Source organism: Centroberyx affinis, unplaced genomic scaffold (assembly GCF_046629955.1).
Source record: "Centroberyx affinis isolate AG114_WGS23_722 - 3 ecotype Tasmania unplaced genomic scaffold, CSIRO-AGI_Caff_v1 ptg004769l_1, whole genome shotgun sequence".
NCBI classification, from domain to species: Eukaryota; Metazoa; Chordata; class Actinopteri; order Beryciformes; family Berycidae; genus Centroberyx; species Centroberyx affinis.
Window position 1 is genome coordinate 86,113 of NW_027282313.1, and position 16,249 is coordinate 102,361.

The window sequence follows — 16,249 nt, forward strand, 5'->3', positions numbered from 1 at the left end:
GCACTGGGCAGAAGGCAGAAAGATACCTGGACAGGTCGCCAGTCTCCGAGATAAAGAAATGTTTAACTAATTATTTACCAGTTTTTACTCATTCTAATATATATTTTTAATCAAGACCCTTTTTTTGGTTTCTTTTTTTTTTTTTTAAATGAGGGCACAAATTATATTTTATTTACTTGCTTTTATTCAAACTCTATATATGATTTTATTGTGGGTCCTGAATAATTATTGTGTATTCTTTTCATGTTTGTGCTTATTTGGCATTATTGGTCAAAATCCTGACTGCCAAAAAAATAAGGGCACAAATGTCCAACGATATCTGCTGTAACTTATGTTCAGGATTCATCTGCTGCAACAGTGACTTCAGAAGCCACTTTCACCACTTCACTAGCCAGCAAAGTCGAGCCAAAAGGCTTCCGAGCATTTGACTAGCAGCCGGCTAGGGGAGGCATGTAGCCATGAAGGAAAACAAAGACACAAGTCAAGTTTTATGAAACTTCTATTTACATGAAATACAAATACAATAAATCTGAAATTTGAAAGATCTCCTGAAGATCAACATTTATTGAGAAATAAAACTGTAAAAAACTATTTAAAAATGTTACATTTAAAGAGTGACATACAAAATATATATATTCACAGCCATTTCATTTAAAAGCAAATAATAAAATTCTTGTACAATTCAATAAAGCATCTCTAATCTGCACCATTTCTCTTTCTTTTTGGCATTTGATGTGATTGTCGCTTACTGACGACAACAGCTAGCCAGGTGGTATTTCCTGGCCGATTGTCCCTTTACAGTGTATTGAACAATACAGTGCTTTCAGTCAGTTCACTTTGGCTTATCCGAAGTTTCAGGCAGTTTTCAGCCTGAGCTTGTGTGAAAGTGTCTCTACTGGCCAGAGTGTTAAAGGGGAAGCCGATGGAAGTGTTGGTTAACTATCGCTGCCAGGCTGGAGTCCATCCTTGGCAGAGGAGACGTCCCAGCCAGCTAAAAGTTATTGAATAAAACTCCAATAAAATCAAGTTTCTGTGATAAGAGTCTGTTGTTGGTCAAAAGGTGCATCACAGCAGTGGCTTAGTCTGTTTGAATGCCAGTTGACTGTGTAGATGCGTTTGATTTGAGGTGTTAGCAGCCAGGCAAGGGTGGAGTTAGTTTCCTCCATTTTGAAGACAACAGTCCAACTGTCCTCAAAAACGAAAAAAAAAAGAAAAAGACCCCACCCCATTCTGGCTAACTCCTTATCCAGAGCACCACCCACTCCGGCTGCCCCGGACTTCAAATCAAACACGACACCGTAACAACCCTCACAGGCGCCTGAGGTTCCTCTTGCTGCGAGCGCTCCCCGCTAGGATCGGGGTGGTCTTGGCGGAGTGCTGGTGCGGGCGGGGCGGCACGGCGCGGCAGGGGGACGAGCCGTGGAAGGCCTCCTGGCAGCGGGTGCAGAAGTCGAACAGGCAGCTGGGCCGGGTGCAGGTGGCCCGCTGAGCCTCGGACAGGTGTGTGGCGGGCGAGCCGCAGCGCCTACAGGGGCGCAGAGACTCGTGCTGCTTCAGACCGCTGGCCGCCTGGACAGACGAAACAAACACACACTTTTGTTTAAGCAGGAGTCCAGAAAATCATCTTAATGCATTTCCCTTCTTGAAGAGACAAACAGATGAAATGTTATAAGCCTGATTTACTCTCGTCAGTGTATGCAATTCTTCGTGAAGCACTATCACCATTGCATGGGTAAGACCTTCCATTTTCCATTCTTTTCAATTGTATTTTCAATTGACATAAAACAGATAGATAATTGATTAATTGTTTTACTCATTTATTAAGCAAAAACACAACAATTGCTGGTTACAGCTTCACAAATTTGCTGCTTTTCTCCTTTTCATATCATTATAAAATGAATATTTTGGGGGTTTTTTTGGCTGCTGGTCAGACTAAGACATTTTAAGAATCACTTTGGGCTCTGGGAACTTGTGACGGGTATTTGTCATTATTTTGACATTTTACAGACTAAACGATTAATCGATGAAGCAAAAAAAATAATCAGTAGGTTAATCAATGATGAAAATAATGGGTTAATCGCAGCCCTAGTCGTGGCACAGGTCATATGAGCAGGTTTCCCTCAGTAATAACATGAGTGCCAAGAATTACACCTTAAAAACCAAGAAACTCGTAGTAAATGAGCAGATGAAGCGTCTGTACAGCCAAACTCACCTCCAGGTATTCTGTGAAGCGAGTACGCTGGGAGCTGTGCGTGTGAGGAGTGTGTGTGTGGTCCTTCTGCGAGGGAGAGGCCCGTCTGTTGGCCCTGCAGCTCGGGGTGGAGGAGGAAGAGGAGGAGGATGAAGGGCTGGAGGAGGCCAGGGTCTGCATGCAGGACAGCACGACCCGGGACAGAGCCACATCTCTGGTCAGACCGCAGCCCCTCTGTCCCAGAGAGCTCTGTGACTCCTGCAGGATAAAAAAAAAAATACACCAAGAATCAATGAAGGTCCAACCATAATTAGATTCCTTTATGTTCCCAAATCATTTACATAAGGTGTTGGCACTGAGGTGAAAACACAGACCTGAAAACAACTGCTGTAGTTCCTGGCATTGTCAGCTAGACTATGAATGTAGTTTTAGGTGTTTGATGTCACACCAAGTGAGATAAAGGGAGTCTACTTTCTCTGTATGTATGCAGATTAATGTATGGGCGTGGTTTTGGTGCTTGTTAACATGTCAAGTATGTAACACATGGAAGGAAACCCATTGATGAACCAAGAGGCAACAAAACACAAATTCCTTGTACATGTCAGCTTGCAACTTTCCATTAAATTAAAGGTTTTGAATACATTTTAATGGTGCTGTGTGTGTGTTTCCTCACCCTGAGCGCCTGCTCGGCTCGCTGACACCTGCTGAGGGCTGCTGTATCCTCGCAGATGATCTTCCTCCATGTTTTGCTCACTTTCCTACAGCTAGGAGACAGGAAACACAACACAATTGAAAATGAATTCCAATAAAATACACAAGTTATATAAACAGCTAACATCAACAAGTAGGAAACTATGGAGGGGAAACACAAACACATGAATTTCTGATTTCAGTCTTCGGTCAACAGTTAACTGTCTATTAGAATGAGTATTTTATGGGGGTATACCCAAATGTCTTGCTTTTGTACTGAGCACATAGAAAATTGTGTGATCATTTTGGTTGATATGGCAATAAATTATCAAACCTTGGAGGGGAAAAACTAGTTACCCCTAATGTAACCTGACTGTCCTATTAATTTCCTGACTTTCCCATTAATTTCAAGCAGATCTGGTGTTACCAGATGTGTTTGGTTTTGAACAGAACAATAAAAGTGAAGGGCTGAAACGTCTGCACCTTTACCCGCTCCTCTGAATTAAAATTTAAACACCTTTGCATGCCGGTCATCTCTAGAGTGCAAACCCTCTTTCTCCTGCTACATGATAAGTCTCACAGTGAAGCATCAGTTTTCTGCAGTTGTGTTAGTTTTACCTGATGAGGTCCATGTCCCCCAGCAGAGCCAGGATGCGGGTCAGGATTCCTCTCATGTTCCTGGACAGCAGAGAGGAAAACACATCGACGTGCTCTCGGCCCATCTGGGCTCCGATCACCCGGTCCAGAAGATGATCCTCTGCCAGCTTAGCAACCAAGCTCCAGTCATACCTGAAACACATGAAAACATATGTACTTCATGTCATTTAATGGATGCTTTACATTCCTATGGGTGTATACACCTTTAGTGTAGGTGCACCTAGTTGGGAATCAAACCTTAACCCCAGTAGTGCTATCGCTATGCTCTCTCTGAATTGGAGGGAAAAAATACATGAAAATATTTCCTTGAAGCGTGTTTGTCTGACCAGTTAATTTTCATTTATGTAGCGACAATAAGCTCTGCCATAAACAAAACTATGCGGAGCAAATCAAAGAAGGGCTGGGATCTGGAACCAATGGATAATTTGTTCACATTCAACAAGAGGAATGGTGATAGTTGTTAGTTTCCTGCCTGTTATACTGCCTCTAAATACAGTTTGACCAAGAATATGAGTGTGTATTCCACTGTTTTACACCAAGGAGGAAGGGAATGTCTTGCTCGTTGGTTATAATGTTAGCTGTGTGATCGTACCTCTTATTCCTCTGGAAGCTCTTGGCGAGCTCCTCACACACGGCCCGCTGGAAGTTCAGTATGGGCAGGTTGGTGTCGCTGTGATGGCCGGCGGGGCTGGACGACAGCAACTGTGGCGACACTTTCCTCCCTGGACAAACCGTGGGAGTGGAAGCCGTCACCAGACACACGGGACGGCTGGAGCTCGCCTTCCCCTGGCACTTAGAAGGAGAATGCCTCAATGTAGTCGTCTTTTCTTGAGGTGTAGCAGGAGTCGCTGGAGGTTGTCCCTGGACATGGTCGTCCTCTTCTTCCCCATGGTGATCTTCAATCTGGCTGTTGTGTAGAGACAGGTAGCCGCTGTCCTCGAACCCTTCTTGCAAAGTCCTGTCATGCTCTCTGCTGTTGCTGTTTTCTTTGTTGTGGACCGCTCTGGTGTCGTTGTTGAGGGAGAACAGCACTGTAGTCACACCCACGGGTGAAAGCTGAGGTTTGAAGGGGATGTAATCTTTCAGCGGGGAGGTTTTGGGGTGAGACACCATGGACTCTGCAGCAGCCACAGCTGCATGGGCAGTGGGGCTTTTCTCCATGTTGTTGCCCCTGGCCGCCTCGTAACTAGGACATTTCATGATGACTGCCTCAGTATGGGACATACACACCACACAGTATACTCCTGTAAAAAGTAGAAGATAAAATAGGGGGTTATACTAGGAGTTACATATAGCACACTCAAAGCTATCAAGCTGAATGGGATCACTCATGCAAGCTAGCTACTTCTAATAATCACTAGCCTTGACAGTAATGACAGTGTGTTAGAAATGAAATACACATATACTATAAGATTGGTTATATAAAAAACTGTATGCATGTCTGTATGAATAGGATTAGACATTCCTGCGCCAACTATTTTACAAAGCAAATAGTTCATTTTGGCGCGGTGTACATTTGGCGGAAAGGCTACGTGAGCTGACGTGAGCTTTAACGTAGTCAGGCGACTTTGGTTTGTAGCCCAGTCTTTCTTTACAATGCATACCATTTCTTAGTAAAATGCCTTTTGAGATGGGATTTGCTGCAAATTAACTGTTGAATGCTGAGTGACAAACGACGGGGATTACATCCATTTACGCGCGTATCGTGGGCTGCATGGAAAGTAACTATACAATTGAAACGAATAACTTTCCCAACTAGTTTGCCAGATACAGAGACACACAACTGGATCTAACAGCACTTCACGTAGCCTGTATTTTACGATATTTCCAATTCATAGTGTTAGCTGCAACACAACCTTCCTACCAACCTAACTAACCTAGCTGGTAACCTAGCTAACGTTATTGACACGGATCAGAATGTACGTTAGCCCGGCTGTGCGGTTGGTTTTCATTATAGTAGGTCTGATGCTAGAAACGCAACGGAAAGCTTCTCACCTTGCGTTTGTGTTGTCGTTATTAAAATGAGCCTCTTGCTTCAGTCCAATTAGCCGCTTAGCTAACCTCCTGGCTCATAAGCTCTCCACTGTGCTGACCTGACGCCCCGGTCTACCAACATTAAATGCTCAAGACGAAGTGGGGAAAAAGCGCCAGTCGCTCGTCGTTTGAAATCCGTGCACAAAATCCGCGAACCAATCAGAGCGAAGCAGGGCCGTTACCTTTAAACCTCCAACCAATGAAAGCTGAGAGGGGGACACGTTGGCGTAGTGACGTCTGGGCGCAATTTGACGTGGTCCCGCCGCTGGTTTTTCGTTTTCCCACCCGAATTTGAAATAAATGACATGACATACAGTCAGTTACAGTCTATAGCGCCAAGTGTTACATAACCTCTCTCACACAGTATCTGATTCTGCCGATCTGAACTGTGCTGCATGTTGGCCTACACAATAAAATACATAAACACGAATGGTTACAGAACTATATAGGGAAGTAGAGGAGGTTCCCTAACGATAATGTTGAGACTTATTGTGTGTCTGTGGCACTCAATGGTGTTGTAGTATCCTTTTCTTACATTATATTATTTGTATTCGCTTCACTGTAGGATTTTCTGTGGTTTAGTCTTTTTCCATATAGTAGCTGCATGATATGCATTTTTGCAATGCTATCTGCATAGTGTCCCTTAAACATATATTACAGGATGACTATAGTTCTGTATCATGAGGGTAAACTCGTGTTTACATAAACTCAGTTTTTATTTGTGAAATAGTTTACCAACCTTTATGTGAATCTTTATGAGTTTGCATACTGCACATTGTAGTAAGTTACATGTGCCACTACACCACTATACATGTTATGACATACTGTATATTGCAACATAAAATTAAAAATAAAACAAGAATTGCTATGTATGTTGCTGTTTGACCAAATTAGGGTCGCTGGAGAGACAGGCCGTTGGGAAATATAACGTTTGCTGTTACATAGAAGAATATCAGTAAGGTATAAGCCAGCGGTTCTCAACGTGGGGTCCGGGGACCACCAGGGGTCCTTGAGGGGGTTCCAGGGGGTCCACAGCAAACTGATGAATTGTTAAACTTCATTATTTCATTTACAAGAAGTTAACACAATTAGAGAATGTAGAAGAATGGCAATTTTGGTCATAGTTTCTCTGTTATCTCTCTACCTACAACACAGACAGTCATGGGATTCTGGACAAAATCATATCTAACAATAAAAATATTCTCAGATTTGGGTCGAAGAGACAAAGTGTCATCAAATGGCGGTCTGTGCCCCTAATGTATAGTAAATTAGGGGTCCTTGATATGAAAAAGGTTGAGAATCACTGGTATAAGCAATAAGGCATAACAGCCTAAGTAAATGTATGACTGTGAGTATAACATGCAATGTAAAGCAGTGTAATGCATGCATGTGTAACCCAAATAACTCCACATTTCTCCCCATACAGCCCTGTTTCAGATTTACATCATCTTGATCAGAAACCAGAACCCAGGGCGGCCTGTCGCCCTCAGTGTATCAGGAAATTAGATGATTTTCTTAAACTAGTTTCATTCTTTAACAGTTTCATAAACCTCTCAGGGAGCTCTGGGGGGCCCCGGACCACACTTTGAGACCGCTGTGTTTCTGAAAGCTAAAGACGGGTCTCACAGTCAGTTCACACCCCCGGCTGGAATGTGAGAAGTGGCTTTTCAGTGAAACCAGACAGGGGGGTTAGGGGAGTTGGGGGTGTTTCCTCCCCTTTCCCTTCCCCACTTTTCCTTCTCTTAATTTCACTTCATTTAATTTAATTTCACTTTACTTCACGTAAATTGTGCAGGCCAGACAAACCCAACGTGCACAAATCCTCGCCTACATCATAGCACAACAGGCGCAAAAGTTTCAGTATGCTGAGGTTTGATATGAAACAGAATAAACAGGAGGAAAAAAAAAAACAAGGTTAGGACAAAACACAAAAAAGACACGGGAGAACAAAGAGAGCCAGCAAGGGAGTGACAAACAGGCAGAGACAGAGAATGTGTGTGTGTGTGTGTGTGTGTGTGTTGGGGGGTACTTAAAAGATTTGCATATTTAAGTGCATAGGCTAATTAAATGAAGATCCCACCACCTGTGCAGCAGTAATGACCCATTCTGACTCCCTTAAAAGTCCAGTTCAGACAGCCGTCACTGTCACCATGCATACCTCCTGTATCCCTTTTAATGTCAATTGAAATTTACGTTACTGAACGACTTGTAATGTTCAGGAATTGCCAATTGAGCAAAATACTGGCCTTTCATTATTTACTTCCTTGTTATTATCGTTATTTGTTTATATTTGCTGTCTGTTCTGTATTGTGTCTTATTGTGTCTTCTTCTAAACGGAATAACCTGAAAAAGTCTAGTAGGCTGGATGTCAACGGCCTCAAAACTAAAGAAGAAGAAGAAGAAGAAGAAGAAGTCTGCTGTCATTTTATCTGCAGAAGAAGACGCGATGTTGACTGCGCATGTGCGTCATATTCAACATGTCTGCGCCCTTCATCAAAGTGGTAAAGCAGCAGCAATTCCTATAACAGCCTAAACGATAATTTTCTAGCCAGTCTTATGACAGTTTGCGACTGAAAGCAGTTTCGTTACAGCCAAACCAAGGTTTCTGCTGACGGGGAAAACCCAACGGAGCCGGAGGTTTGTTATTTTACCTCAAGATCACAAGGCTTAGCTAAGTTAGTTTGCTAACCAACGCTAGCTAACTTAGCGACGTTAACATGTTTTGTCGGTTGAACCGTGGCCCGCATCACAGAAACACAGGCTAGCTGTCTACCTCTATTATTGATGTATATATATATACTAATTTAATCAGAATCCACGTTTCGGTATTGGTTCGCCTGTTACTCTCACAAGCTTCTTCTACAAAATACACTGCAGAGGGCGGTAGCGAGCAGTGGGAACCAATTATAAAAGTTGAAATTTAATTGAAATAAAGTACTGCTTGGTATATTACATGTATACCGAATTGAAGAGTGGCTTCTTACGATACAGAAAAGGCCTTTCGTCGTATTTAATAGAGCATGTATCTTTACTGTTGAGCAAGACCAAATCAAATTGACAGTTTTTTTAATGGAGTTTAGCGCGACCTATCGGGGCCAAGCTATATCAGGATCTATTTGTGCCACATAGTAAACCTTCCAACCAAAGCTACTTGTTCAATGGCTTACAGAAGAGCTGCAAAGCTGATTCCCAGAGGAAAGGAGTGTGTCTTTAGTCTGCTGAGACCTTGTTTTCAAAAGTTGCCAAATGTCATCTTTGGACAAGGCAGCCAAGCTGGTCTGTGTGTTGGACTTCATCACCAACCCCCTAGTCAATGCCGAAACATCACCAGAACTCTGCACACCGGCACGCCGTTGATGGTGGCCAAATTACTCCCAGTGGATGAGCTTTTTGCCATAAGGTCTCTGCAGGACTATCTGAAGAGGATGGAGGCGGAGTACAGTGAGTGTTTGAAAACAGTCAGCAGCGGCGTGACGGAGGAGCAGCAGGAGGCCGAGGAGCAGCTGAGGGCCAAGAGGACCAAAGTGTCCGTGCTGGCTCCGCTCATCCACAGCATCAGAGAGCTGGACAACAAGCAGAAGGAGATCGCTGAGACCGAGTCACTCCTGACAGGTGAGACACACTGCTGCCACGCAAAGGCAGAAAACAGTGACCATGTTTTGATTGGTTTAAAGGTCAAAGGTCCCAACTAAGCCACCAGGACATCCTGAGACTTAACATCCATTGTGTGGATATACTACATCTATTGAAGACAGGTGTATTTTTACATAAAAAATCTTGCCTAGTGCAGCTTTAAACTTGGATTTTGGGGGAAACGTGAGGGAAACCAATGATTTCACTTCCCACCAGCTTGCTTTTTAATTTGAAAAACTCACATGTTGGTTACAGCAGAATCCCTGTGTGTGCGTTTGATATTAAGCCTGGTGCGTTGTAGGGCTGGGCAATAATTCAATATTATCGTTTATCGTCTTTCAGTGGAATCATATTGTGATGATATGAAGATATTTTAATTTTGTGACACACATTTCTGCTGTCTAAATTGATGATGACAAGCAAATTTTACTTAAAAACTCTCATAAAATGAGGTATGGTAGGAATATTATTTGAATATTTCTGTTTTGTTTGACATCACATTACCATTCGGTTCAATGAGATGAACATTAATTTTATTATTTAACGTGATTTTGCATACATGAACCATATCGTGATATATACTGATATCAAGAAAAATCCTTATGATTATCATGATATTGATTTCAACCGTATCGCCCAGCCCTAGTGCATTGTTGAAATTTTGGCTTTATGATTTTGTGCCTCCTGACAGATGAAGACCCGGACCTGCGAGAACTGGCCGACCTGGAGAGAGAAGACTGTCTGAAAGATATTCAGGCTCTCAGACAAAAGGTAGAAATAATGATGCTTAATTTGCTATTACCAAGAGTAGTATGGATTGGTACAATAGAAATTATAATAATATATTTATTTATACAGCACCTTTCTTAACAAGGTTACAATGTGTTTTACAATAAAATTCTAGAAGGAAATAAAACAGACAGTAAAACACCGAATGCAGATAATAGATAAAGTAATAGAACAAAGGTAAGAGTAAGCAGTAAAAGTGTAATCAAAGGAAGGAGCTGAAACAAACACATACTGAAGCAGAAAAGCCCCACACAGCATGAAGGTGTTAAAAGGCATTTTGTTTAAAATATGTTATAAAAAGATTTAAAAGAAGATACTAAGCAAAACAGACATTACATTAAGATGTTAAAAAGGCCTTTTTTATAAAAATACGATAGGATATACAAAAAGGCTAACTATAGCATCAGCATTTCATGTTTTTTCATGACAAATGTAACCATTGTAAGCATAGATTACGTGGTTTATACAATCTAAAAGCAATGCTGTATTTTCACTGTAATTAATATCAAACCACAAGCTAAACGAAGACGATTCAGTTTGCTGTTTGTTGTTCTGTCTGTCTCTCTTCGTTGTGCTTCTTTCACTCACTTATCACATCCGTCTCGCCTACCTGTCTGTCAATCAACCTGCTGCACCAATCAGATCCTGGGTCTGCTGATCCCTGAGGAGGAGGCGGACCTGAGCGACCTCGTCCTGGAGCTCACAGCCGGGGTCGGAGGTCAGGAGGCCATGTTGTTCACCGCCGAGGTCTGGAGGAAGTCTCATTATTATTATTGTTATTATTATCATTAAACTAAAAACCATATTAGATTAAATGTTAATGATCCGCACGGGGAAATTGTGTTTTTGTTATGGAATTTGTGGAGTATCACAGAGTTTTTGACAGGTGTATTTCAGGCAGGGAAAGTCTGGGAATTTGATAAATCCTCCAAGAAAGTCAGGGGAATATCAGGGAATTTTACAAACGGGTGACTTTACAGGAATATAGCAGAACACTGTATATTTTACAGTTTTGTTTCACACATTCATTGCTTTAGATTGTAGTTATCAGTCCAACTGTAGTGGAAACCAGACTGTTCGCCCCTTTAGAAAAAAACAACATTAACAAACCAGGAAGGAAGAATATTTTAAAGTCTTGGAAACGCCCCGACTTCATTATGGAAAGTCATGGAATTCTACATCACAGCCACAGTGGGAAATTGAGAGGGAGTGAAGAAGGAGAGAAAATCGTTTGTTATTAATAATAAAAATAATAACATCTTTTATTAATGAATACCTTAAAACGAAGGTGATCCATGTTATTATTTGCTGAGTATTCTTCTTCTCCCCTCTGCAGGTGTTTGACATGTACCAGGGCTTCGCTCAGCACCACGGCTGGGCCTTCGACGTCCTGGAGTACATGACCAGCGAAATAGGTCAGTGGACGGACACACACACACACACACACACACACACACACACACACACACACACACACACACACACACACACACACACACACACACACACACACACACACACAACTTCGACTTTGACTTGTACTTTGATGACTTGAAAAGGTTTCTAAAGTCTTGACTTGAGATCTTATCTTATCTTAAATGATTTAGATTGAAAGTGATGAGATTTGTTCCAGCAGACGACTGAATTTAAATTCTGTTTTCTGAATTTGTATGGAATGATTGAATTTATTGAAGTTGAAGCTGATTATAGAAATCAAACTCATGATGCTCTTACCAAGTTTTTATCCTATTAAAACCATATTGCATTGAAAAGTCCTAGATATTTAGTTTTCTTTAAGATATTAAATTGATACTGGACTCTTGATTTGTTCTGACTTGACTTGCTGTTCTACATTTAGACTTGAGACTTGACATTAATGACATGGACTTGACTTGGACTTGACTCGGTAATCTACATTTAGACTTGGGACTTGACTTGAGACTTGTGCCTCTGACTTGGGACTCAAGCAAAGTTGACTTGGTCACACCTCTGGCTGAGAGAAAAGAACACCGTAACCTCCGTTTAATCCACAGTCAAAGGCATTTAGACTTGAGACTTGACATTAATGACATGGACTTGGACTTGACTTGGTAATCTACATTTAGACTTGAGACTTGACTATTTCTATTTCTAACCTAAAACTATCCGTGTTTTGAAATATTGACTAATAATCCTGATATTGGTACTGACCGGCGGCGTGCGTCCAGGCGGCCTGCGTCACGCCTCGGCCAGCATCAGCGGCCCTCAGAGCTACAAGAGGATGAAGTTCGAGGCCGGAGTCCATCGAGTCCAGAGGGTCCCCAAGACCGAGAAACAGGGGCGCATGCACACCAGCACCATGACCGTGGCTGTCCTGCCCCAACCCACTGAGGTACGGCTTCTACTGGAATGTCCTACTCAAGTAGAAGTACTGTTACTTTGCTGATATTTTACTTAAAAATAAGTACTGGTGTAAAAATCTACTTCTGCTAAGTAAAAAGTGTCTCATTTAAAATCAGAGTTTCCCTACTTGCTGGTACAACGACCCAAACTCCCCACAGGGATCTTTAAACTCTCACCTTATGTTTTCTTGCATTGTTCTTCACTGCCTGTTTATTGTTGCATGTGTTGAATGTATGTATGCGAAAGGCAGGTTGTCTTAATATATTTGAATTGAATATTGTTTAGCCTTGATTTAACCACGCAAGTAAGACACAGTGTTGTTACAAGCAACAGTGTGGGGGAGTAGTTTTGTTCTTCTGCTTGTCTGCTGTTAATGTTGATGAAAATTGTGTGTGTGTGTGTGTGTGTGTTTCCCTGTCAGATCTCGTTCACGATCAACCCCAAGGACCTGAGGATAGAGACTAAGAGGGCGAGCGGAGCTGGAGGCCAACATGTCAACACCACAGACAGCGCAGTGAGAATCGTCCATCTGCCCACAGGTAAACACTGTTAAAGACTCTCTGTTTTCATAGAAAGACAATATTTTATAGTTTGTTTTAAGAAAGAGGGATTTGAGTTGGATTTGGGCTACTTTTGGTCCATCCCTAAATGTCAACAGTACTTAACATTTTTTTTAGACTTCATTTCTAACTTATTTTTGGCTGAAAAAGGCCTATGCTTTATTAAACTTCAGAAATACAGCTTTACAGCTTATCCATAGATAAAACTACACCTAATGTGCAATACACTCACACAGATACCGCAGCGCATATTTACTTGTTTAAGGTTAGATTATGAGTTAGTGTTAGCCATTTAGTGGTTAGGAATAATAGTAGAGTTATGGAATGAGTACAAATTAATGGAATGCCCTCATAAATAATACAAATGTGTATGTGTGTGTTTTCCCCATTTAGTTAAAGGGACAATGCGCTTTTAGGAACAGAAAAAAAGAGACATTATCAGTCTGAACTCCTAAATGAATTGTGTGTGTGTGTGTGTGTGTGTGTGTGTTAGGCGTGGTTTCGGAGTGCCAGCAGGAACGGTCCCAGCTGAAGAACAGGGAAAAGGCCATGAAGGTGCTGAGAGCCAAACTGTACAGCATGAGGCTGGAGGAGGAGACCAGCAAACGCTACAACCAACGCAAAATACAGGTGGGACGCATTCAGCTATAAGTTAAAATACAAGTAAGAGAAATACAGATGTAAGGCATCATGCAGATCCTGTCTACACCTGTAACTCATCATCCAATCCAGTGACTTGTCTGTCTGTTTAAACGACTTATTAATTATATTTTTCACCATTTTGCACATTTTGCGCACTGTTTGCACCATGTCTGATTAAAATAATAATAAAGGAACCCTTTCTGCTTTCAGCTCCCTGATTTCCTTTTGTGCAACATTATTATTATAACACAACAAATGAGTGTTTGGGTTCTTCTGTTGTCTAAAGTTGTTAGGAGACAGATATGCAGAAATAGTAAACGTTTAAGCAGAAAACAGTGTTGTCAAACTGATAATCATGATTTTTTTTTTCTTTGCAATGTCTTACAATGTCTTCTTCAGGCACTTGTGTAATTTAGCAGCCTCATGCTGGCTACATGTTTAATGAAATGCATTTTCTTGAATCTTAGAACAAAGATAACCAAGCTCTAATCTTTATTAAAGACAAAGTTCAATTGTATTGACTGGTGCATTCAATTAATGTGCATGTGAAGACCTTAATAAATACTTCTTTGGACATCTCTGCATATCGCAGCATTTAATTTGTTCTAATCGGACACTCTGTGGAGATTGGTACCAGTCGGTAACTAGTACCTTGGGTCTAATAACTAATTTAAACATATGAATATAAAATTCAACCTCAGACTGCAACTTCACTCGTTTCCCCTCCTCGTCCTCCAGATTGGCAACAGAGGCAGATCGGAGAAGATCCGGACCTACAACTTCCCCCAGGACCGGATAACGGACCACCGGATCGGGATGACGGCGCACAACGTCCGGGGCTTCCTGCTGGGAGAGGACCTGCTGGAAGACATGAACTCCTCGCTGCAGGACTTCTCCAACCAGGAGACGCTCATGGAGCTGCTGGGAGAAAATGAGCAGGAGGGGTCCTGAGCATCGAGTCTGACTGAGTGGGAAGGAAACTTCCTTCTGTTGTCATGGTAAACATGGTGAAGGTGTTGTCCTTGTCTTGGAATATTGTTCATTCCTATCAGGCTTCAGAGTCAGCAGAAAAACTGGGAGAAAAGGACCATGAGGGATTTTGGGGTGGCGCTGCTCAATTAATCGAAAAAAATCCAAATGAAAATCGCAATATGAAATACTTCAATTTCCAAATTGCATGAGGCTGCAATTATTGTATCAGTGGTAGCTGCTCAAAATGGACTCCTAAACATGGTATTCTGGTGCTGTAAATAAAATTGCACATTGTAACAAAAACTTTCATTGTATTCACATGGAACAAACCTTAAGCAACAACATCGCAGTTTTGCATTAAAAATGTTTCCTGTTTACTGAAAAATCTAAAATATTGAAAAATCTGTGTCTGTATACTTCTTTGCAATTTATATCACAACTGCAATATTCAGCAAAATAATTGCTTTGAGAGCAATATGATTATTTGTCAATATCGTGCAGCGGGGTTGATCCAGTCTTAACGCTTCAATAGGAATGTCCAGGAATCAATTTCAATAGGAATGTCCATTTTATCTCAGATACAGACAGATTCCCATTTTTAAATCCATACACATGTCCAGGAGTGAAATGCAATTTCAGCACAATGACAAAAGTCTCTTATAAAATGACTGAACTACTGAGTGATCATAAAGACACTTTGAAAATGTCTCCAAACCTGCCTGAGCTTTAATAATAATCACTCATGGATTGATGGATTGACTCATGGACTCGTATGTTGACTGTGTGATCATCCTCACATTAAAGTTTTGACATTGCTGTTGCAGTTTGTCGTCTCCCAGTCCTCTAGAGTCCCTACATGAATTCATTCAGTAGCAGTGGCTTCCAGTTGGTGGAAATTTACCAGGGTTAGACCGATATAGATCGATTTGCCAATTTATTGGGCCGATATCTGGCTTTTAGTGAATAATATGTCAGTGTTGTCCAACTCTGACATGATGGAGGTTCCTCCCTGACCACAGCTACAGAAAACAGTCTGTAAAACCTGCAGTGAAATTGAATTTTCTTTACACATTTTAATTATTCATGTAATTGTTCAGTTATGTTTTTTTGTAAATGACTTAATTTAAAGGCAGTAATGTATCCCAGTGTTTCTCTGCCATTGAATAGGTGTGTGTATGTGAAAGTGTTTCATCAGTCTGGGTTTCAGTGGAGAGTTTTAGTGTCCTGTGATGGTTGAAATGCTGTTTCAGAGGCTTTTCCACCCAGCCAAGAAGAAAACTCTGGGGGAAACACTGAATACTTGCAATTTTTACATGTTTTTTTCTGGCATGAAAATGGTCAAATTGAAAGATACTGTATAGTGGCACAGGCGCATCGGCTATAGGTAACTTTAATCCAAGAATCCAAAGGTATTTACCTTAAAAAAATATTGGTCTAAGATGAACCCTATTGGGAACAACAGTGAACTCTGACCCCTGAACTTCAGTTACCTCCTCGCAGCAAAAATCCTCGTAGAAACACTGCAACCCCCAAAGAGCGTGCGTTGCTTTAATAAGGCCACTAGGTCGAGCCAGAGAGCCTGATGGAGGAAAGTTACGTTTACATTTCAGGCATTTTGCTGATGTTCTTATCCACAGCGACTGTAATGATGCTTCTGTTACTGTTCAATCAATCAAAAACTTTATTGTCCCCGAGGGGA

The 16,249-nt window shown here is 41.5% G+C and overlaps 2 protein-coding genes across 4 annotated transcripts; one reads left to right on the plus strand and one right to left on the minus strand.

The window, feature by feature from the left end:
- Positions 1-594: 594 nt before the first annotated feature.
- Positions 595-5,659, minus strand: fbxo5 (F-box protein 5). The gene is made up of 6 exons (XM_071545097.1): positions 5,534-5,659; positions 4,131-4,782; positions 3,500-3,670; positions 2,865-2,955; positions 2,213-2,449; positions 595-1,569 (listed from the first exon to the last, which is right to left on the minus strand). Exons 2-6 carry the CDS (start codon positions 4,760-4,762, stop codon positions 1,309-1,311), a joined length of 1,392 nt encoding a protein of 463 aa, XP_071401198.1. The 5' UTR covers positions 4,763-4,782; positions 5,534-5,659; the 3' UTR covers positions 595-1,308.
- Positions 5,660-8,072: 2,413 nt separating this feature from the next.
- On the plus strand, positions 8,073-15,339 carry mtrf1l (mitochondrial translational release factor 1-like). 3 transcript variants are annotated; one of them, XM_071545096.1, is made up of 9 exons: positions 8,073-9,017; positions 9,090-9,184; positions 9,897-9,976; positions 10,637-10,741; positions 11,331-11,409; positions 12,202-12,365; positions 12,798-12,915; positions 13,430-13,566; positions 14,317-15,339. In XM_071545096.1, exons 1-9 carry the CDS (start codon positions 8,731-8,733, stop codon positions 14,527-14,529), a joined length of 1,278 nt encoding a protein of 425 aa, XP_071401197.1. In that variant the 5' UTR covers positions 8,073-8,730; the 3' UTR covers positions 14,530-15,339. The 3 variants fall into 3 exon arrangements, with proteins under 3 accessions (XP_071401197.1, XP_071401194.1, XP_071401195.1); XM_071545093.1 differs by having other exon boundaries at positions 8,073-9,184; XM_071545094.1 differs by having other exon boundaries at positions 8,073-9,184; positions 9,903-9,976.
- Positions 15,340-16,249: the final 910 nt, after the last annotated feature.